General features: G+C 36.7%; 1 protein-coding gene across 9 annotated transcripts in view; it reads left to right on the top strand.

Moving 5' to 3' along the window:
- LOC131536770 (stonustoxin subunit alpha-like) overlaps positions 1-24539 on the top strand; it is an 86180-nt gene that overhangs the window by 31825 nt on the left and 29816 nt on the right. For all 9 annotated transcript variants that reach the window (XM_058769883.1, XM_058769881.1, XM_058769886.1 and 6 more), the window contains one exon: positions 10719-12443. In XM_058769883.1, the coding sequence (XP_058625866.1) occupies positions 10719-12443 (1725 nt within the window). The remainder of the gene's footprint in view (positions 1-10718; positions 12444-24539) is intronic.

Here is a 24539-nt window from a genome sequence, read left to right as displayed (position 1 = left end):
GGTTGAAGAGTGATGAATTCCAAAGAGGTTATTCTTGTTCTGAGGTCCGTGTAGCTTTGGTTGAATGGTAGGTCAAGGCCGCAAAGCCTGGCGCAAAACTTAAGTGTCCCGAAGAGTTCTAGCTCACATCCTTTTAGAATCTAACAGAACCGCAAAACTGGGATATGTTGGAGCCCACTGGGCACGCCGGCACCGGCTCAGGCTCTCCACACGGGCAGTAGTCCGGGATTCTTAGCAGAAGAGAGTGCGCAGAAGAAGCCCGGACGGAACTGTGCGTGAGCCCTTTAAGGTGAGAAAGGTCACGCCTCTCAGGATGGGCTTGACTAATGAGAAAGGCTGAATTTCCAATACTGGGGACTTTATGACTCTTTGTCTGAGAGCATGTTAATTTGCAAAGGGGTTGGATTAATAGTTGTTATACAAACCATTAAAGATTCTTAGGACATTAATATGTTGCATAGGTATCAACATGTAATATTCACTCTCACATAGATCATCCGAAGACGAATTGATAGAGACCAAACATGTTACAGTTAGAGTGATATTAACTAGTGATCTATTATAAGCATGCATAAAACAGTATACAATACACAAAAACATATACAAAAACAGTAATAATATACACAATGTCCTAATGATATGTGTGCTCATTCAAAGAAAGGTTTTTCTATGAATTAATTAGAGAAGAGTCCATTTTATGGCATAATGTCTTTTTCCTATATGAAGTGAGTGTTGCTCGGCCATTTGCATTCCTTTGAGCAATAAAACTAGTGTTATCTGATGGGTTGCCATGGCACCGGGGGGGGGCCTGGAGGCGTCCACAGACATAGGGGCACCTAAGGATGTGTATTGGGTGAGGGGTCTGTGATTGTTTGTTAATCTAATAACTAATTTCATTTGTTAAATCAAATGAAAATTGTGTGTCTGATTGGTCCAAATGCTACAGAACTGTTGTATAAAATCACATTTGCACTCGTGCAAATCAGGACAAAAGCGCCACTCATGTGATATTATGGCAAGCCGTTTTGACTTTTATTCCTTCTCAGGATATGAATTCTTGATATCAACAATTTAATTTTTACTAGTTAAAATGTTAATTCTTGAAATCAGGAATTAGATTTCTACTAGTAACAATGTCTATTTTTGATATCAGCAATTGCATTTCCACTAGTAAAAATGTTAATTTTTGATATCAACAATTCAGTTTTCACTAGTTAAAATGATAATTCTTGATATCAAGAATTAAATTGTTGATATCTGTAATTGTATTTTCACTAGTTAAATGTCACCATAGGCTGCCATTCAAAATCAATTGTTGATATCAAGAATTAATTTCTTATTAGTTGAAATTCCAATTTCACATATCAGAAAAATAATTCTTACAATTTAATTCTTGATATCAATAATTATTTTGTTGATATCAGAAAAACATTTTCAGATATCAGAAATGAACATTGTCACTAGTGACAATTAAATTGTTGATATCAAGAATTAAATTGTTGCTATCAAAAATACACATTTTTACTAGTAAAAATAACATTTTTACTAGTAATAAATTACATTTTACTAGTAAAAATGTAATTATTGATATCAACTTATATTTCTACTAGTAAGAATTGTATTTCTGATATGTGAAATTATAATTTCAACTAGTAAGAAATTAATTCTTGATATCAACAGTTAAATTTGAATGGCAGCCTATGGTGACATTTAACTAGTGAAAATACAATTACAGATATCAAAAATTGCCATTGATACTAGTAGAAATCTAATTCCTGATATCAAGAATTATCATTTTAACTAGTGAAAATTGAATTGTTGATATCAAGAATTAACATTGTTACTAGTGGAAATGTAATTGCTGATATCAAAAATAGCCATTGTTACTAGTAGAAATCCAATTCCTGATATCAAGAATTAGTATTTTAACTAGTGAAAATTGAATTGTTGATATCAAGAATTCATATCCTGAGAAGGAATAAAGGTCAAAATGGCTTGCCATAGTGATATTGCTCTCGCTGCTCGTGATATCGCTGATATGATATAAATTTGAGACAAAAAGTTATGAGAGATATGAGACATACAGGGGCATTTTTTGCCTCAATATCTTGAATTTTAGGGCATAACTGCACTTATGTAGTTGTTGTTGCCCTGCATCATATGTGTCAACAGTCAACTGTCTGAAATGTAAGATGATGTACAGGTCTGGGGGCGGGGCCAGTGCGTTAACTGCGTAAAAATATTTTAATTGCGCTATTTTTTTCATAATTAATTAATCAAGTTAACGCGTTAACTTGATTAATTTGTGTCAAAATTAGTGTGTTAACGCAGGGATGGGGCCTAGGGTTGGCCACCCCACTCATAACTGCTGTTTCTGTCTGTTTTTTCTTGACAAGAAGTGCATTTAATCAGTTGCAGAACGTCTTTACGAGCACATAAAACAGGAGATGTTTCAGACACGTGCTTCAACTTCACTTCAGCGTCAGGCATGAGCAGGGCCGGAGTGGGACTCATTTTCAGCCCTGGAGTTTCATGCCTTAGACCAGCCCACTTTGTTTTTTGTTTGTTTGTTTGTTTTCTGTACTGGCCTTTTCAGTGCCACCTTTGCGCTTTCTATTATACTTTTTTTTTTTATATATATATATATAATTTTTTTACTCGCATATCTCCAACAATGAATTTTTTTTTTTTTTTTTTTTGAGTAAGGTGCCGCTGTCAGGGGAGTCAAAAGATAATTATGTCATTATTAGGGTTGCCAATTAACTTCAGAAATGGAAAAAGGGACAATTTTGATTCTTTATCGTATTCTTTAAGGAAATACTGTTTATTCTTATATTCTTGTAGAAAATAAGTGTTTATTCTTTAAGAAAATAAGGGACAGAATAAGGGATTCCAAATATTTGTAAAGTACCATAATGTAGGCCAGGTCTATTCAATTAACTTCATTTGAGGGCCGGATTATCAAATTGAACATTTGAAGGGGGCCAAGGGGGTGGGGGGCCCTCCTGATCTTTTTCTGGGGGGCCTATAAAATTGGAAATTAAATTTAAATGCATATTCAGCAGTAACATTAACTAATCTTAGCCACAGTAACATCTATAAAAGGTTAACATTAGTGCTGTCTGCCATTCAATTAAATAATCACACATTTTCTTTCTGTAATTAATTTTAAAAAATGTGACTAAATGCATATTAATATATTTGTGTTGTCATATGTTCACACTGAACTTCCAAAGTAGTATAGAAACAACATAAAGATGGTATATTTTATATATGTGTTTAATGGCATCTTTTTACTAGCCTATTATTAATGAAGAATCATTGATACAAACAATGTTTCTGTTGTTTCTATTAAATCCATTTTTTCCTTTAATTTTAGCCATTATAGCCATTTAATATTACAGGATAATTTAAATGTTATGATATTATTGTTAACATTTAATAGACTTTGAAAAATATAACAACTTTTTATAAGTGAACTTAAAACAATCTTCACAAACTATAAATTGTATGCATAAGCTATATTGACTATTCGTTATTCAAGCTACAAAAGTTAATCAGCGAGCAGAGCAGTAAGTGATTTCTCTTTTTCTTTAGTTCTTTGATTTACATCAGTCACAGACTGCAGCAGGTTTCACTTTAAAAGCAACGCTGGATGTGACACATATCCAATTTTCTCCCAACTCTTTACAGTTATGTAGGATTTTATAACTGATTTAAGACTGTGTTTATGAGGTAACTCGCCAATACCACGTATTTTTACATCATTGTGTGTGGTTTTGTCCATTGAAGCGCTGGCTCGCTTGTCTGAAGCGGCTCAGCTTACGAGTAACGTTACAGCCAAACACGCAGATTTTCAAACTATACTTCCTGCTTTGATAAAAATCTTTGTCCAGTGTCAGCTCTATTTCTTGCCAGAAGTTATGACCGATAACACTGTCTTTAAACTTGTTTAAACTAACGTTAGAATTGTGGATCTCTCATAACTCCCTCACATAAGCGCTTGTCAATGCTGCCATCTATTCATGTTGCGGTGTCCGGTAGATTGTTGTTATTGCGTCTCTCCCTTTTCTTTTTGGCTGGCCCGGGCCGTGTTGCCACCTTGTGGACAAACTAACTAAGAATTCAAAACTAACAATTCAAGGCGAATATGCAACCTGCGTACTCTTCCTCGGGCCAGATGAAGATGATTGGCGGGCCACCAATTGAATAGCCCTGATATAAACGATGAAGTGCTATGCACAGGATATTTAAAATGCACAAAAGTATATTGGCTACAACCAGGGTTTAAATTGGGCCGGGGCCGTCCGGGGCTGAGCCCTGGCACATAGACTCCAGGGCTCGACATTAACGCTTCATTAATGCCAGACAAGTAACATGATTAAAACATCACTAACCAAAAATAACTATGTAAACACCAAAACGCAAGTATTATTCTGATTGTATTATATTTAGAGTAAGTGGCGAATAGTTGATATAGCTACTGTATATAATGCATCTATTGACAGTAGAAGGTTGCGCTGCTGAGGCGAGGTTCACGCAGCCTCTCCAGGAGAAATAAAAACGTGCAACACTAAGAAACTCAGCATACTGAGGTAACAATTCAAAATGGAAAGTTTTTATATTTAAAATAGCCTACAGTTAGTTAGGCAACATCACTCAACGTTTTCACCATTACGACTGTTTAATAGTTCTATAAACAGTTCAGTGAGCAAATACAATGATATAAGGTCACTTAGCTACATTTTTGGTGGAATCACAGCGCATCTCACAGCAACCATCCGATTTATTGCTGAATGATTCAGTGTTTTGAACGAATAGGTTGAGTCAAAGTTTCATTAGCTCATGCATAAACATCTGATGAATCTGCCGTTTGAACGAATCGTTTGAATGAACGACTCAATGACTCACACATTAAACACTCACTGCTGGCGTTTTAATTTCGTTGAAAAGTATAATTTCCACCATCATTTCTTGTTTGTATATTCAATTTTTTTTTAAAGAATCTCATAATTTAATGTAGTTGTATTTTTCAGTGTAAAAAATTTAATTTGATAACGTATAGATAATAACAATCACATTATTATAATTGAATTTATAGATCAAATGTCAGAATTTGAAACGAGATTAGTGGGAAAATGCCCTCTATAAAGGTAAAAAAAAAAATGCCCTTGGATAAAATATAAAAAAACATGCAGATTTATAGCCTATGTCACAGCTGATAGAAAAGCGATGAGAATATTGCATTAGAATATCATATTTGCAAACGTTTAATGAGAGTACCATGGTGCATGTGTGTGGTGCTGCTGACGTAGAACACGCATATGTTGCGCCTTGTTAGCGAGCAAAAGGAAAGCACACGCATGCGTTGTAATACTTAGAAGAGTTATTTTAGTTTACTTTGCAAAAAATATCCTTGTAGCTTCGTAAAATTACGGTTGAACCACTGATGTCACATGGACTATTTTAACGATGTCCTTACTACCTTACTGGTCTGTAAGGATCCACCCGCTAGTCCAAACAACAGAATCCAGCGGCCTGGTCGAAGGTTTAATGCATGTTCGGTCTTTTACTTGCGCCTCTGAGTTTATCTAGATTTAGTTTAAATTTTAGTCTAGCTCCGTGCTTGATCTGACTCCAGTTTCAAGTGATCATTAAATTTAGACAATATTCATAATTAAACACTGATCACAGACATAGATTGTGTTAATTTACATATTTGATTATTCTGAAAATCCCATACTTTCAGTTCTTCGTTCATTAGGGACCAGGTATCGCTTAGCAATTCACTCGGCCAACAGTGAACGCACGACACAAACTCGTCAGTTCTGAACTTACTCAGAGTGCAGAGTGTTATAATACCTTTAAGTGAGCTGCGCCTGCATACTCATAACAAAAAGTGTATTTTTTCCTATAACCACGAGAGCTACACCGTGTTAAGCCAGTGACAGTCAGAAATCCAAAGTCTCCCTCATGGTGTTCCCCATGGTTCATCCATTAGTGCTTGGTATGATCTGTCCTGAGCGCAGATTTGCAGAAATACCGCTACACATTAATCTACTTGAAAAATTATTTCAGAAGAGATCAGAATAAATCGAATATAACAATTTATTATTAGTCAGGTAAAGTTGTATCATGCCAATTACATAATGAAACAATAAGAAGCCAATTCAAAAATAAGAAAATACATAATATCAGTCGTTCAAAGATGAATCTAAGAATAAAATGTTTACCTGAATTCAAGAAGAAGATACATAGTATGGAACATATTAAATACCCTCCACACTACGGGCTGATCTGACTGCAGAATCGCCCCGACTGATTTGCAACTTACCCTTAAATACTACCAGAACAAAAGGCCCATAAACAATTATTATCTGCCCCAAAACAGATTACATCTGTGTATAAGGGATGAGAAACCTCAGTAGGAGCTGTTCTCGTGCCCCAAATGGTCACACCTGTAGAGCAATGTTTATCAGGTTTTGAAAGGAGACCGCCCACAACAGAAGCACAGAGTTAACTTAAGTTTCCAATATTTCCCATAATATAAGTGACTACTGTGAAATTGAGACCATTTTACCAATCACACAGAGACCTTTAAAATGATACCAAACATGAAGGGGGAAAACAACGGCTTCACAAGATATATGATAGGTATATAGCTATTCTCAATGAACTTTGAGTGAAGCTTTTTTGGGGGAAAAGAGAGAGAGGTAGAGAGGGCAGGGGAGAATGGGGTCGTAAATGATCAACGAGATAAGTTTGGTCAGGGTGGTGTTTGTTCTCTTTGAAGATCTTTTGTTCTCTTTGGAGATCTTTCATTGTCTTTGGAGATATCTTCTCCAGGTTAGTTTCATGGCTTTATTGCATGGCATCTGTCTTTGGGAGAGTTCCTGAGTTTAGCCTCAGAATTAATTTTATAAGGAAATAAATTTGCTCCCTACAGGGCCTTGACCGTGTTAGTACCCTTGCTGTCTATGGAGGGTCAGAGAGCTCTCGGGTTTCATCAAAAATATCTTAATTTTTGTGCCGAAGATTAACAAAGGTCTTACAGGTTTGGAACGACATGAGAGTGAGTAATTAATGACAGAATTTTCATTTTTGATGAACTATCCCTTTAAGCATATTTTGCCCAAGCTGTCAAACTGACGTCATCAGAGAAGGAATGCAATTCCAGAGCGGAAGCAAATTATCAGATTTTGATTAAAGATTTCTTAGACAATTATTTTTCAGTGGATTAACTTGCACAGAATAATTGTTCACTTTAGGACTAGCAGTTTGTGCTAATAAAATGAATATTTTACATTCTGATTTCATGCAGACTTTAAGCAATAAGGTTTACGTGAGAGACAGCCATGCTGTTCCTTAACCAAACAGGTGTATCTTACTCTACTACCTACCTACCAGTGGCGGCTGCTGGTCTTTCAAAGAGGGTAAGCTCATTTTTGGCCTACATCATAAAAATTGTCCATTTATTTAGACGTAAATCCTGCCTTACGTTCCTTTTCAAGAAAATGCTCTGTGACCCTGGCGTACCAACTAGGCGTCTTTTCCAGTGATGCTAGTCTAGCCTACTGTATGAATGAATGAATGAATGAACAAACAATCTAAAAAAAAAAAGATATTAAACTCGACGGAGGAAATGTGGGAATTAGGTTAAACTGAAACAAGCAATGTGGTGTATAATAGGGTTGTCATGATACCATAAAAATGTCTTACGATACTATACCAGCTTAATTTATAATTCAATTCTACAAAATGAATCAAAATTTAATAAATAAATAGATGTAAGTGAAAACAGACAATATTATTCTCTGAATACTTAATTAATGTGAATGAATGACTGGCTATTGTTATCCATGAAATGATCTAAACAAAACTCATCTTAGCACTGCACAGAAGCTGCATGAAGTGACATTTAGATGTGGCATTTATTCATTTAGACCGTATTTATAATTTCATAAATAATGTTATGAGATTAATGTTTTAAATACTAAATTCTGAATATAGAAATATGTTGGAAAATAATGTAATATGCCTCTTTTAGACGGGAAACTTAAAAACGGCCAGCAGGTGGCAGAAGTTCGTGATTGAATCACTGAGTCATTCAAACGATTCTTTCAAAACGGCTGAATCCTTCAGGAGCGAATCAAATCACTGTTTTTATGAACGGCTCAGTGAATCAGTGATTCGCCCAAGACAACGCGGATTTGGATCGAACACAAATGAAACAAAAACAGCACTCTTGCTCGTGTCGTATTGCCTAAGTGTCAGGAGCATTTTTTGTAATTATAAATGAACAAAAAAAAAATATAATGATTGATAAGAACCAAGTGCAAAGCCGCGATGGGACTGAGCTCGAATAGCTTCAGCGTCAGCGACTTTTTTTAGTACAAAATCGCTGTCAATCAAAAGGAGATGCAGTCTTTCGACAGACCCTCCAATCATCACGCAGAAGCCCGGAGTCCAGGCCAGCCCACTCCTCCATTCACCCCCAGAGACGCTGAGCGCAGGGCCGTCGCCAGAAAATCTTCAATGGGGGGCATTTCGTTTTCATAGGGGGGCACACTTTTTTATGATCTTAGAAACAGACATTCACCAAAACAATAACAACCTGTATTATTACTTAAATTGATCAAGTTCTATATTAAAACATATTTAAAAAGATAGTCTGTCGACTTTTGTGTTATATGTTATATTATGACTTGTATGTAGGCTATGTTAGAATCACCGCTCAAATCGCCAGAGTTTAGTTCTGCACGCTCGCGAATCTTCTCTTTATAACACTATGTAAATAGAGATTTACTGCACAGTGTAGAGAGAGATTTGTTGATTATAACTTTGTGAAATCGTGATGAACTAGATGGGTGACAGCTTTTTAATTGCTATAAAGGGAGCTTTCTGTCATATATTATCCATTCAGAATTTGAATATAAGTTTTGTTTATCATGCTACTAAGAGAACCAAATGCCATGTACACTCTTCCTATTCGGAGTAACATCCACAAATGAAAGATTTAGCTATAGGCTACTCTCGAAACTGCAATAGCCTATGTAATAACCATATCAATGGATCGGACAAAACGTGTCAAAAATATAGTCTGTGCATTAAGGACATGACTCGCAATTAAAGCTTTTTTATTTTTAAATTTCCAACAACACAATAATAATAAAACAATAACAATATAAAATTTGATTCACAATCGCATGTGCAGCTGAGCAAAGGGAGATTTTTGTAAGGGATTTAAGGGTTTTAGGCTATGTTTTAAAGTTAAGACACTATCTTATATGATTTATCTATACATCATGCTACACTATATGTTACGCTAAAACAATTTTTTTTTTTTTTTTTTGCTGTCTGTAGGCTTATAACAGTGAATTTGTATTTTAAAATGGGAATACAACGAATTTATGACAATGTTTTATACATTTTACATTGTTTAAACAAGTTAATAGTGAAAAGTTCTTTAAAAGCACCTGTAATGCAAAAAAAGTATTTTTGCTTTTTTTATTTTTTTTTATTTATTTATTTTTTTTTTTTTCGAGCCATTTTTAAAACTTTTGCTGCATGGATTAACAAATAAAAATAAAAATCTGCTATAGCCTAGACTCGTATCAGACAAAATTACATGGAGAGAAAAAACAGAAGTTGTCAACAAATCATTTAAATGTTATAGTATTCAGAACAAAGGCACATAAAAATCTGAAAAATTTTGAATGAGGTGACGGTGTGAATCCTTATGTGCTGCTGTTTGCGCGCCCCACACTGTGTGCCCGTCCGCTACGCCACTGTGTTCCCGTCCGCTACGCCACTGTGTTATTAGCTTCCTAATAATTTACCGTTGTAGAGATTAGTGGTTCTTTGAACTAAATGCTGTTGAATACATGATTTCCCCCCCGCAATATTCATAGACTAGATCAGTAAAATAAACGTTTTTCGTTCTCAATATTAAGTTCACTCGTGATCATGTAAGCAGGGGGGCACGTTGAGTCATTTGGGGGGGGCACTGCCCCCTAATGCCCCCCCTTGGCAACGGGCCTGGCTGAGCGTCCGTGGGCGGGACATAATCGCAGCATTTATCCAATGACCGTCTAGTTTCGAAGCACTGAAAAAAAACTGTTCAAAGCAGCCCCATTGAAGTCAATGGACGCTAGGCTTCAACAGAGAAATACACTGACGCTACGGGAATGTATGAGAAGGAAATCGAGTCAGCGACCTGCTATATGTAGCTGATTCTGAACGAACTCGACTTCGAGATAAACGTGTTCTAACGCATTTTTAGTCAATAAAATGTTAACACAATAGTACATATTTGACCATTCATTTTTTGACATTATAGGGGAAGCCGAGCTTCCCTTGCAGTCTTAAAGAAATCCCCACTGCTACCTACGTATTATCCCCAAACGGAAAACAGCCTATAGGGCCCCCTAGAGCACAAAAACACACAAAAAAACATAGTAACCGTACTGTGGTCGGTTACAAGCTATATGACTATACATTAACTAATGATCTGTTAAGCATTATATAATGTTTGTTAATAACTTATTAATGAAAGTTATAAAGTATTACTAAAAATATTTATATAACCAATTTGAGACACAATAAAATGAAGCACACAAATATTAGTTTAAAATTGTCTTACAGATACAGGATGCATTTTTACTTCAGTTGTACATTGTTTCCTCATATGTAACTGTTAAAACCATTTCTCATTTCAGGTGTTACTCTGTGGGATAAGAAATCGCTGAGGGAAGATTTGGACAGTCGTCCGCAGCCCATGACAGATGTGAAGTTCAGTAGCTCTGACTCTCTCTCTAGTAAGTCCAGTCTTCTAGATGTAAGCGCTTCCCTGAAGGCCAGCTTTTTGGGGGGGCTGGTGGTGGTGAGAGGATCTGCCAGGTACCTGCGTAACACCAAATCCTCCAACCAACAGTCCAGAGTAACAATGGATTACAGCGAAAACTCAAGATTCGATCAACTCACTATGACTCAGCTGGGCAAGATCACCTACCCTGAGGTGTTTGAGAAGAAAACTGCAACTCATGTGGTCACGGCTGTGCTGTACGGAGCGCAAGCCTTCATGGTATTTGAACGCTCATTTGCAGAAGATGAAAACAAGCAGGACATTGAGGGAGAACTGAATGTCATGGTCAAGAAGATCCCTGGATTTTCCATTGAGGGAGAAGGAGCTGTAAAAATGACAGATGAAGATAATAAAAAGGCTGAGAATATCACCTGCACATTTCACGGTGACTTCCATCTTGAGCAGAATCCCACCACGTACCTGGAGGCACTAGAGGTGTACAAGAACCTCCCCAAACAGCTGAAGGCCAATCCACAGAATGCAGTGCCAATAAAAGTCTGGCTCTATCCTCTATCTTTACTGGATACAAACGCAGCTCGGTTGGTGAGAGAAATCAGCACACGTTTGATTTCCAACACTGAAGATATGATGGAGGACCTGGCGGAGGTAGAGAGGACATGCAATGACCTGTCCAGTAGAACAGAGGAAAATGTTTTCAGTGACATTAAAGCAAGGTTGCACTCATTTCAGGATTCATTTATCAATTACAAGATGGTGCTCCAGAAAGCATTGGCCAGGGTCTTGCCTGCCATTCGAGGAGGAGGTATGGAGGAACAATCCCTGGAAAACATCCTGAAGATACACAGCAGCTCCCCTTTTAAAGCTGACTTGCTTAACCAATGGTTAGATGATGCAAAGTCTGAGCTTTACTTATTGAATAATCACAGCAAGACGCTGAATGAGATCAACACTGAAGATTCAGACAGGCTCAACGGCATCCTTCTTGATCCAGATATTCATGTCATAGTGTGCTTGACCTTCACATCTCTAAAATATAATGACCCATATCTTTCAACCCTGAAAGAGTTTCAAAAATCTGACAAGTTTAAAGAGCTAGATGAAAAAATAAACTTGCCTTCTGTGACATCAAACATCAGAAAGTGGTTCAAAGATCCTGAAGTCATTGCAAAGATGAGAGAGAACTTATTGGTCTTCAAGAAATTTTCAGAGGCCAATAAAAATGAGAAGAATATCCGATTCATTATTTCTGCCATCTCCAATCCCTCCATTCCAGGCTCCTCCATCTATCTGTATGAAAATGGGAAACTGACAGACACAAAGTTCCAGCCCATGTCCAAGCCGCCCACACCAACAGTAAAGAATGTCCTGGAACATACTGTGTCCCTGAAACTGCAGAAGTCCCCAACTGGACAAACAGTGAAGTACAGAGTGGAGTACCAGCAGGTGAATGCAGATTCTGGAGCTGAGGAACGGTGGCTTGTCATAGACGCAGCTTATGAAGACTTCAAGCTGACTGGATTGGAGCCTGGAAAGCAGTACCTGATCCGCTACAGGATAGTGGGTAAAGTGGGAGTCAGTGAAGCCAGTGATACTGTCAGCCCAGAGACACTCTCTTCATGTAAGTGTCATTTGCACATTTTTATGGATACTGTCTTTCCTCTAAACAACAATCAGCATTTAGAATTATGTTTGTGACTGTATTGCATGTTTTAATTTCTTATGCTGTGGAGTATCTTCTCTGAATCTGTATGGACATTGACTTTTGAATTGAATTTTTGTTCCACTGTTCTCACCACCAGCACTTTACAATCTAACAGAGGCTCAACTGCCTGACACTAGTATAAATGAGTTCCCTCTCTCTGGTTCTTTCCTAGCTGACACGTTTATCAACAGGGTTCCATATAATAACACAGACGTTAAGCAGCTTTGTTGTTTTACCTCAGTTTACCTCAGTTTTATTTTTACCCAAGTAGGGTGCAGCTAAACTGATGGGAGATGCTCATATCTCTGTTTCTGTGATTTACTGAACCGCTACATGAAAATATGTGACACAACGAGATGAACGTGAGCAGTTTGGCTCTCCTATTGTTTTAAATGACAGGCAACTTAGTCGTCCAGAGGGGTATTCCATGCATTGCAAAATAATATTGTATTAGTATTTGTCTTGTTCTATAAATATCTAAATCTAAATTCTTGAATCAAGATGCATTTACTTGAGAAGCAAAATGACTAAAGATAGCGTCTTGTTTTCTGAAAATGTTATTGACATTTAGTTAGGTTTTTAAAAAAAGAACAATTATCTGTCAAAAGGATAAAAAATAAAAATAAAAATTCAAAGGCAAAACAAGTCTTTTCTTAAATAAGAGTTAAAACGTATCAGATGAAAAAACACATATACACACACACCTATATATCATAAAATAACATGTTATTATAGACCGATTTGGAGTAGACATCACAGTTACGTCACTTGCAGCTGCACGTGCATTGTGGTGGCAGAAAAACCCTGGTAACAAGTGGAGGGAAACAGTAAAATTCCATGGAATAAAAGAAAAACATGTATTGTTGTGCCTTTGGATGTCAGAATTGAAATGCAAATCATTTTTATAGAATACTAAACGTAGAATAAGCTTTTATAGAAGCTACACGCAGACATTTAAATGGACAGACTAATGGATGAAACCTGCTACGATTCCTCTACTTTGAAAGCATTAATTTGATTTAAACAATAGGTCTACATAATATTCACATATGCAGATAATAATAATAATAATAATTCTTAATTACATTTATATAGTTACAGCATGAAATACTATTTAAACTTAGAACATTTTACATTTACCTATTTTATGTCACAATTCTGACCATTTTTCTCGCAAATGCAAGTTTATCTCGTATTTCGGACTTTATAACTTGATTTAACTCAACAATAGCAAGTCTGTCAATTCTGAGAAAAAAAAAAGCCAGAAGTGTGGGACATAAGCTCATGATTCTGAGTCGAGGGGAAAATAGAGAATGACAAGTTGATTTTTCTTATCAGAATTATGAGAGATAATCTTGGAATTGTGAGAATAAAGTCAGATTTATTTATGGGGAAGTCGTGCCCTAATGGTTAGAGAGTCGGACTTGTAACCCTTGTACGAGTTCGAGTCTCATGCCGGCAGGAATTGTAGGTGGGGGGAGTGAATGTACAGCGCTCTCTCCACCCTCAATACCACGAATGAGGTGCCCTTGAGCAAGGCACCGAACCCCCAACTGCTCCCCGGGCGCCGCAGCATAATTGGCTGCCCACTGCTCTGTGTCTGTGTGTGTGTGTGTGTGTGTTTACAGCTGTGTGTTTGCACTTTGGATGGGTTAAACGCAGAGCGAGTTCCGAGTATGGGTCACGTCACTTTCACTTCACTTTCAGATTTTTGAAATTTTAAACTCAAATTTACCTCTTTTTTTTATTTCATGGCTTCCATAGACTGCCACATGAATTTGCTACCGGATAGGCTCCGCCCACAAAACATCATCACTGTTTGCAAACACTGAATTGGTCTATTTAGATAATATAACATTTATTTAAATTATTATATTATTATCATAATTACATTTTTTGCAAACAACACAGAAGACACTAGCATTACTTCTGGCATCTTGTCTGTAGCTCCTATATCATTGCATGTTATTTGCTTTCTATAATAATGTTTGGATTATTAGACAATAGTGATGCACAGTTCATGATTTTTCGTGGCCGATTCTCATTTTTTACAAGCCAATTTGTAGGTTCTGATACTGATTTTTTTTCTGTTTAAGAAAATTTATTAGTTGTTAATATGCACTATAACATGCAAACTAAATATTCGGAATTAGAGGCAACCAGTTTACTTGTCTTTATATTCTTTATTTATCAACCACTTTTCCCAGTCCATTTTTTCATCTTTAGCGTGTTGGCACTTGTTTGCTTTTGATCTTAGGTGTTATAAAGAAGCGAATAAGGCACTTCCAGGAAAACTCCATTTGTGAGCTAGTGGTACTTTGATGTATTATCCACATATCACACCAATCTGTTTCTGGTATTTCAGTCTTTAATTCTTTATCCCATTTCAATTTTATATATAGTGTGGAAGAAGGGCAGCAACACATTAACACCTCATATAGGGAAGAAATTATTCTGGGTAGAGTATGATTATAGGCATCCATCATCATTTTAGTAAGGGAATGGATATCATTTGCTCTAATTTTCCTTTTTTTAATTGTAGAAATCCCTTAATTGGAAATATCTAAATAAGTCCTGATTTCTAAGTACAAAATCATCCTTTAAGTCCTGGAAACTTTTCATTTCACCCTTTGTAAATACACTACACAATGCTGTTATTCCCCTCTCCTTCCATTGTAGAAATATTGGATCTTCCCTTCCTGGTTTAAATTCTTCATCATGCGTAATCCACCTAAGTATTCCAATCTCTTTCTCCAGTTTGAAGTGTTTGACAATAGAATGCCAGATCTTTAATGAAAATGTCAAAATTGGGCCCATTTTGTCTTTACTATGTACAAGAATTTCACTCTCCCCTATAAAGGGCTGAACTTGAAGATCCTGTATATTTGTTTCTATGTCTTTCCATGTGGCTATGTAACTAGAAGTACACCAGTAAAAAAATGGGACGCATTTGTGCTGCATAGAAATAATTTTTAAGATATGGAAGAGCCATACCACCTTTTTCTTTAGGTAGTTAGAGTGTTGAATAGCGCACTCAGGGTCTTTTACCACCCCATAGTGGGATTTCCACTGGGAGTGATTGAAACAGGATAAGAGGAGTAAAAATGAATATTTTACATCTATCACTGATGCTCATGGGGTATGTGGACCACCTCTCAATATCGCTCTTTATATTACCGTATTGACCCGAATATAAGACGATGTTTTTTTCTTGGAAATACATCTGAAAAAACGCGGTCGTCTTATATTCAGGGTCTAGACTTTGACATGTCAGTAATACATCCACGACAATAGGTGGCGCCAAAAACGCATAAAACGAGTGTGCCATGAAATATGTAATGTAATGTGTGTTGTAAAGATCGCGAGTGAAAACAAAAGAAAAAGAAAAGCTTACAGGGGCATGAGTCGTGACTGTCATGTTAGTCTGATGAGACCAAACTTCCTCCGTAAGTGATTTTAAAACATAAGACAGTACCCAGATTTGAAGACTACAATAAGATTTCACTTCTACTGATAATAAAATTTTGGTAGGCTACTATGAGATTGATAGCCTAAATGTCATATAATTCAGATGGGCTACCTGTTATTTTTATGGTATATTAAAAAGTGTATATTTTTCAGTGTCATTGTTGGTACATTTTACCAGTATTTACCATACTTTCAAAACAAAAATTAAAATAGGAAAAATAAACAATTTGAAAATAACTTAAGACAAAATGTGTTTTACAGAGAGAGAAAAAACAAAACAAAAACAAGATTTGGTTTTCAAAAAGCCTTTTTCCAAAATGTACATCTGGAAAAAGGGGGGTCGTCTTATAATCAGGGTCATCTTATATTCGGGACAATACGGTATTAGTAATTAGATCTTAATCGGCCCTATACAATTTTGTTAAATCTTTAGTTACATTTACACCTATTATACCTTAAATACCTTTAGGTATTTTAGACATTTTGCGTCCCATTTAATGTCATAAGTTTGTTTGAGTTCTGTGTTTGGTTTACAATTAATGTAATGTATAATGTACAACTTTATTGTCCACCTGAGTGGAAAATTGTCTTTGGCTCACCAACACAACAAAATTAATAACAACATACAAATAAAATAAAATCACAATAACTAGTCACGTTACACACACAACACAAAGAAAAAATGGATACAATTCAAGGCTTACACACTGCTTAATTAAAAAGTTGCTGAATTAATGATTCTAATTGCATTGGGGATAAAGGACCTCTTATACACATTTTTATTTGCTAGGGGAACTCTATAACGTCTACCTGACTTCAAGAGCTCAAACTGGCTAAAAAGAGGATGAGAGCCATCTGCAAGAATAACTCTCGCCTTCTTCTTTGTCCTTTCTACGTAAAGTTGTGTTAATTGATTCTGAGGCCTGCCAATTATTTTATTTGCCAAGGATACAATTCTGGAAAGTTTGTTCTTGAGTCTGCAATTTAGATGCTCGTACCAGACAGAAAGATGAAACGTTAAAACACTTTCAACAATGGATATATACACAAGTTCCAAGATGTGCTTACTAACACCAAGACCACTGAGCTGTCTGAGAAGAAAGAGTCGCTGAGAGCATCTTTTAAAAATATACTCTGAATTATCAGCAAAACTCAACTGAGAATCCAAAATTGATCCGAGATACTTAAAATGTTCCACAATTTCAACTTGTTGACTCCCAAGTGAAATCAGCTCACATATCACATCTCGTTTTGTACACATAATTAATTCTTTAGTCTTGGCAACATTAATTTCTAATTGGCTAGAGCAACACCAAGTTTCAAGAGCCTTAATGTGCGTCAGGTAGGCCAGATCATATGCATGATTTGTTTTGTCCAACAGGCCAACCAGGGCCATATCATCAGCGTATTTAAATAGTCTGAAATTTTCCTCATTAATTGTAAATTCATTAGTAAAAATAGAAAACAGCACAGGGGAGAGAACACAACCTTGTGGGCAACCATTACTCACAGTGAGCACATCAGACATCACCCCTCTAACACAAACTCTTTGTGGACGACAAGAGAGAAAATTTCTAATCCAGAGGATGAGCCCTTGATTAATATTAAGATCCACTAACCTTTTTAAAAGAAGATTTGTCTTCATTGAATTAAAAGCTGAACTAAAATCTACAAATAAAATCATAGCGTATCCTTTAGGATTTGTAAGATGTTTAGTAACTGTATTAAGAAGAGTCAGTACAGCATCGTCTGTGCCTCTATTTCTCTTATATGCAAACTGAAGTGGATCTTGCTTAGAGGCCACACTTGAAGTTAGATAACTAGTTAAAACTCGCTCCATAGTTTTGCATAATATAGAAGTTATTGCAATGGGCCGGTAATCATTTGGCATACTTGCACCTGTTTTTTTAGCCACAGGTTGAATCACTGAGTATTTCCATAGTTTTGGCACTGCACTTTTGTCCAAGAGAAATTGAAATAGCCTTGTAAAAACTCCCTTTAATTGAGGAGCACAGTCTTTAAGAAGACAGGCTTTAAGACCATCCGGGCCAGTGGTCTTATTTGACTTTAGTTTTCTAAGACTTGCAATAACATCTGTCTCCTTAATAACTATAGATTCCTCTACACTAAGATTTTTGCATATCTCATTGCATTCTGTCAGACCTTCCACTGTGTCGAATCTACAATAAAAATTATTCAAATCTTTAATAAAGGTTTGACAATTTCTGACCAAACTATTATCTTTTTTTATTTGACCTGCCCATTAATGCATTTAGTCCCTTCCAAGCCTGTCTGACATTGTTAAAAAATTACTCTCAATTTTCGTTTTAAAATCAAATTTTGCTTTGAGAATTTCCTTTTCACACACAGTAATTCTGTATTTCCTGAGCAAAAAGCAACCTTCCTTTCATTAAGACACATTTTCAGCTGTCTAGATACCCAAGGCTTGTTATTAGGAAAAATTTTCACAGTTTTAGTTTCAGATACAGAATCTTCACAAAATTTGATATACGACGTAATAGTGTCTGTGAGTTCATCGGCATCCTGACATGACTGAAAAAAAATGTCCCAATTAGTCTCTTCAAAACAGTCCTTTAGTCGCTCTTTACACCTGTCAGACCACACATGTATCTGCTTAATAACAGGCTTCGCTCTCTTCACAGCAGCCCTATACTTGGGCAAGAGATGTATTACATTGTGGTCGGATTTCCCGAGGGGAGGTCTGCAAACCGCTTTATAAGCATTGGTGATATTTCCATAGCAGCGATCAATAGTTCGATTTAAGCGGGTAGGGCAGTCCACATACTGTTGAAGTGTAGGCAGGTATTCAGATAAGTCACAAGAATTAAAATCCCCAATAATTAAAACAGGTTGGTCTGCAGACCGGGCAAGCGCATCGTTAAAACTTTCCGCTATTCTCTACCCAGCAGCACCAACATTTGGTCCGGGTACATAAGTGAATATAACAGTAATCTGGCCAAACTCCCGCGGGAGATAAAATGGTCTAAAAGAGATCGTTAAAATCTCAAAGTCCGGCGTGCATACTTTTTCCCGTACACAGTACTGTGTGGCCCAGCTGTTATCGACAAACACGCACAGCCCTCCTCCTATAGATTTAAATGAGCTGCGCTCGTCTCTGTCGGCTCGTATTGTTGTATACCCTGTTAAACACGGGGTTGTATGATGATCTTTAAGCCAGGTTTCCGTGAGGCAAACAAGGTTGCTTTGTCTGAATTCACGGTCATATCTAGCTCTTATCTTAAGTTCATCAAGTTTATTGCTTACCGAACGCACATTTGACAGGGTAATGACGGGCAAGGGAAATCTGCTCCGACGTTTCCAGAGTCGATGTCTTACACCTCCTCTTGAACCACGCTTTTTCCGCTCTTTCTTTCGTCTCTCCGGACATCTGTCACGCCGCCTGATAGCATAACAATCCTCTGAAAAATTTATAGATGAGGACCCGGCAGCAGAATGAAGAGACAGCAAATCCTCACGCGTGTAGATGAGAGCGTCTTTTTGGTTTGGCCAGCAATAGTACCCAGGTGCGAGTGCCATGAAGGAGAGTAATATCCATAATGGTGCAAAATTCATAACGGCAATAAATAAATTTAAATAAATAAGACTTTAAATCACAAACAAAATACAGGAGGTGAGCACAGGGTCAGCAGCAAAGCCGCGCCCCCGGAAATTAAGATCCGAAGTGAATTTGGGTTTTTATTACATTTAATTTATATCCGGCATATTCATTAAATTTCTCTAACACTTGCATAAGGTTTGTGAAATGTTTCTTGGGTTCAGCTAAATAAATCATAACATCATCTGCAAACAGACTGATTTTGTTCTATACCATTGATTTCCACCCCTGGTATCAACAAATGCTGTCTGATTAATTGAGCCAGTGGTTCTATATAGATGGCGAAGAGAGAAGGACTAAGACAGCAACCCTGCCTAGCTCCTCTTTCCAGGCGAAATCTTTCAGCTAGAGACCCATTTACTCTCACTCTAGCAGTTGGGTTTTGATATATTGACTTTATACACTGAATAGATGTATCGTTAAAACCCAGCTTTTCTAGTGATAAGTAAAGAAACTCCCTGTCGGAGGCCTTCTCAGCATCAAGACTGATTAGGGCAACAGGTAGTTTATTTCGATGAGCCCTATCTATTATATGGAGAGTTCTTCTAATATTTTCATATGCTTGTCGACCTTTAACCAAATTTTTTGGTCCTCATCTATCAAATCATCTATCTGGTAAGAACAACTGTATTCTGGATGCTAAAATAGAACTATACATTTTATAATCTGTATTAAGGAGTGATATAGGTCTATAATTTTGACAGTGTTCCCGTTTTTTTTTCCCCTTTGGGATTACGGAAATTATAGCCTCTTTCCATGACGGAGGAATTTTTCCTCCTTTTATGACCCAGTTGAAGGTGTCCATTAGCAATGGCATCAGTTCTTTATTAAAAATTCTGTACCACTCTGACGGGAATCCATCACTCCCTGGTGCTTTGCCTGACTTTAGTTTACTCATGGCTTGTTGTAACTCCTCAGTGGTTATTTCTGCAGTTAAACATTTATTTTGTAAATCACCAACAGAGGGCAGATCTAATGTATTAAGGAATTCTGGAACTTTTGTCCTATCCATTACAGAGGTCTGTTTGAATAGTTTTTCATAATAATTCTTAAAAATACTTTAAATATCTTTTGGATCGTATTTAATCTGATTTGTTTTGGGATCGCATAATTTAGAGATTAAATTATTAATTTGTTGCTTTCGCATTCGCCTTGCCAATGATTTAACTGCTCTTGGTCCTGCTTCATAATAAGTTTGTTTTAAAAATCTTGCCTTTTTTGTAATAGGCCGTTAATTTCCTTTCTCAATTCTCCAATTTGAGCCATCACCTCTTTGTTCACATTATGTTTATGTTTAAGCTCAAATTGTTTTAATTCTGAAGTAAGGTTTTCATAATGAGCTACCCTTTCGTTTTTAAAAGTGCTTGTAATAGATAATAATTTTCCTCGAATCACTGCCTTAAGTGCATCCCATAATATGGAGGGGTTCACCTCACCTTTGTTATTTTCCGCTAAATATCTTTTTATTTCCATCCAAATTTGTTCAATTATTATTTTATTATTTAATATTCCTAGATTTAATTTCCACAGCGTGTTTCTTTTTTTTCACCCAGAGAGATCCTCACATACAGGTGCATCTCAATAAATTAGAATGTTGTGGAAAAGTTCATTTATTTCAGTAATTCAACTCAAATTGTGAAACTCGTGTATTAAATAAATTCAATGCACACAGACTGAAGTAGTTTAAGTCTTTGGTTCTTTTAATTGTCACATTTAACAAAAACCCACCAATTCACTCAACAAATCTCAACAAATTAGAATATGGTGACATGCCAATCAGCTAATCAACTCAAAACACCTGCAAAGGTTTCCTGAGCCTTCAAAATGGTGTCTCAGTTTGGTTCACTAGGCTACACAATCATGGGGAAGACTGCTGATCTGACAGTTGTCCAGAAGACAATCATTGACACCCTTCACAAGGAGAGTAAGCCACAATCATTCATTGCCAAAGAAGCTGGCTGTTCACAGAGTGCTGTATCCAAGCATGTTAACAGAAAGTTGAGTGGAAGAAAAAGTGTGGAAGAAAAAGATGCACAACCAACCGAGAGAACCGCAGCCTTATGAGGATTGTCAAGCAAAATCCATTCAAGAATGTGGGTGAACTTCACAAGGAATGGACTGAGGCTGGGGTCAAGGCATCAAGAGCCACCACACACAGACGTGTCAAGGAATTTGGCTACAGTTGTCCTCTCCTGAACGTCAGAGGCGTCTTACCTGGGCTAAGGAGAAGAAGAACTGGACTGTTGCCCAGTGGTCCAAAGTCCTCTTTTCAGACGAGAGCAAGTTTTGTATTTCATTTGGAAACCAAGGTCCTAGAGTCTGGAGGAAGGGTGGAGAAGCTCATAGCCCAAGTTGCTTGAAGTCCAGTGTTAAGTTTCCACAGTCTGTGATGATTTGGGGTGCAATGTCATCTGCTGGTGTTGGTCCATTGTGTTTTTTGAAAACCAAAGTCACTGCACCCGTATACCAAGAAATTTTGGAGCACTTCATGCTTCCTTCTGCTGACCAGCTTTTTAAAGATGCTGATTTCATTTTCCAGCAGGATTTGGCACCTGCCCACACTGCCAAAAGCACCAAAAGTTGGTTAAATGACCATGGTGTTGGTGTGCTTGACTGGCCAGCAAACTCACCAGACCTGAACGTATTGTCAAGAGGAAAATGAGAAACAAGAGACCAAAAAATGCAGATGAGCTGAAGGCCACTGTCAAAGAAACCTGGGCTTCCATACCACCTCAGCAGTGCCACAAACCACCTCCATGCCACACCGAATTGAGGCGATAATTAAAGCAAAAGGAGCCCCTACCAAGTATTGAGTACATATACAGTAAATGAACATACTTTCCAGAAGGCCAACAATTCACTAAAAATGTTTTTTTTATTGGTCTTATGAAGTATTCTAATTTGTGGAGAGGTTTTTGTTAAATGTGAGCCAAAATCATCACAATTAAAAGAACCAAAGACTTAAACTACTTCAGTCTGTGAGCATTGAATTTATTTAATACACGAGTTTCACAATTTGAGTTGAATTACTGAAATAAATGAACTTTTCCACGACATTCTAATTTATTGAGATGCACCTGTAGATAGCACTATGATCTGATACATCAGCTACCCCAATTCAACATTGCTGTATCCTGTGTCTGTTTTCCTCTTGTAAGAGAAAGTAATCTATTCTAGAGTATACAGAATGCGTGGCAGAGTAGTGACTATAGTCCTTCTCTAATGGGTGTAGTTCCCTCCAGGCATCTATAAGTCCCATTTCTGTACATATGTGATTCATGAATTTTGTTATGTTTTTTGTTTCTTTTATGGCTTGTAGTATCCAAATCATGGTTTAGCACAATGTTTATGTTTCCTCCACATATACAAACCCTCTCCATTTCCTTAGCTACAATATCAAATAATAATTTGAAATGTTGTTTATTACTTTCCGGTGGGGTATAAACATTCACAAGGGTTACTGTGTTATTATTAATTGTTCCTTTAACAATAACATATCTCCCTTCTTTATCCTTTATTTCTTTCTGATACTCAAAATTAACACCTTTTGAAATTAAAATAATTACCCCCCTCCTACGACGGTTTGGGCATGAACTATAAAAGACATTAAAAACAATTTTTTTTTGTTTTTCCATGTTCCTCATTTGACAAGTGTGTTTCTTGCAACAAGAAGATATGCTTCTTTTCCTTTTTCAATTTAGCTATTACTTTAGACCTTTTGGCTGGGTTCCCCAATCCGTTAACATTCAGAGACATTATCTCAATGTCCCTCTCCTGCATTTATTTCTCTCAACAACAATCCTCTCTGAATGATAACCCCATTGGCTAACATTTGAACAAGTATGAACAACTAAACAACTTTTACATAAATCTAAACAATTTAAATGAACTGAAAGGATATCAACTGACCTCCATTTGGGAATGTTCACCCACAACTTAGGGTTTTGAGTCACTGTCTCCATAGAGGGGGAAAGCCTCAGCTGAACGGAGGGCCCTCTTCTAGATATAAGGTGTGGCCTATTATAGGTTATTGCACCCATACCCATATATACTGTACTTTCTTCGATGTCCGTATCTCCCATTAAGTCAAGCATATACATAAAAGCCCCTAACTATGTTATTTGAATTATTTTACAAGGTGAATTTCGATCGTCACTCACGTTCATTGCCCCATATGTGCACACAGCATGTGCATAATAGTCCTCAGAGCAGGTTGTAGCCTGACAAGAGCCTGTACAACCTTGTCGACCTAATTTTTTTTTTTTTTTTTCTCTGCGACACTTTTTCCTATTGTGTTGTAAATGTTAAACGAATTGTATCTTGACAAGACGAATAAAAATACTTTTTTTCCTACTGTGTTGGCAGCAAAATGTTAAACAAATTTTATGTCTTAAGACGCAAAACACTTTTAACATTTTGCTGTCAATAACTTCAAGACTCTTGACAAGACGAATAAAATAACAAATACAATTTTGTGCAGACTACACGTTTATTTGTTAGCCTATCTCTCTTTCTTTTAGTAGAGGAAATTTAAATGTGAGATTTTGGAAACGAGATCTAAATTTGGCGGGAACGGTCGGGTCGGGAAGAAAATTATTCAAAGCGGACAGCGGGTGAACAAAGAGTGAATATATCACGGAAGTGGGTGGGTGCGGAATAAAACCTCGCGGGAGTGCGACTAAAAAAACAGTCCCGCGCAGACCTCTATTTTCAGGTATATAGTTTAACCAGAAATTAATTTTTAGATTTTTTTTTTTTCATAACTCAAAAATGAGTACAATTTTTCTTAATGTGACAAATACGTCACATAAAAATTCCACCTACTTTTATAAGGTTAATAGCCCGATGTGACATATGTCACCACAATATCTTTCCAACTTGTTTTATATCAATTTGCTCAAGAAACG

The sequence above is a fragment of the Onychostoma macrolepis genome, chromosome 03, assembly GCF_012432095.1.
Source record: "Onychostoma macrolepis isolate SWU-2019 chromosome 03, ASM1243209v1, whole genome shotgun sequence".
Classification (NCBI taxonomy): domain Eukaryota; kingdom Metazoa; phylum Chordata; class Actinopteri; order Cypriniformes; family Cyprinidae; genus Onychostoma; species Onychostoma macrolepis.
The sequence above is the reverse complement of the archived record's forward strand: the minus strand, read 5'-3'. Positions and strand labels throughout refer to the sequence as shown.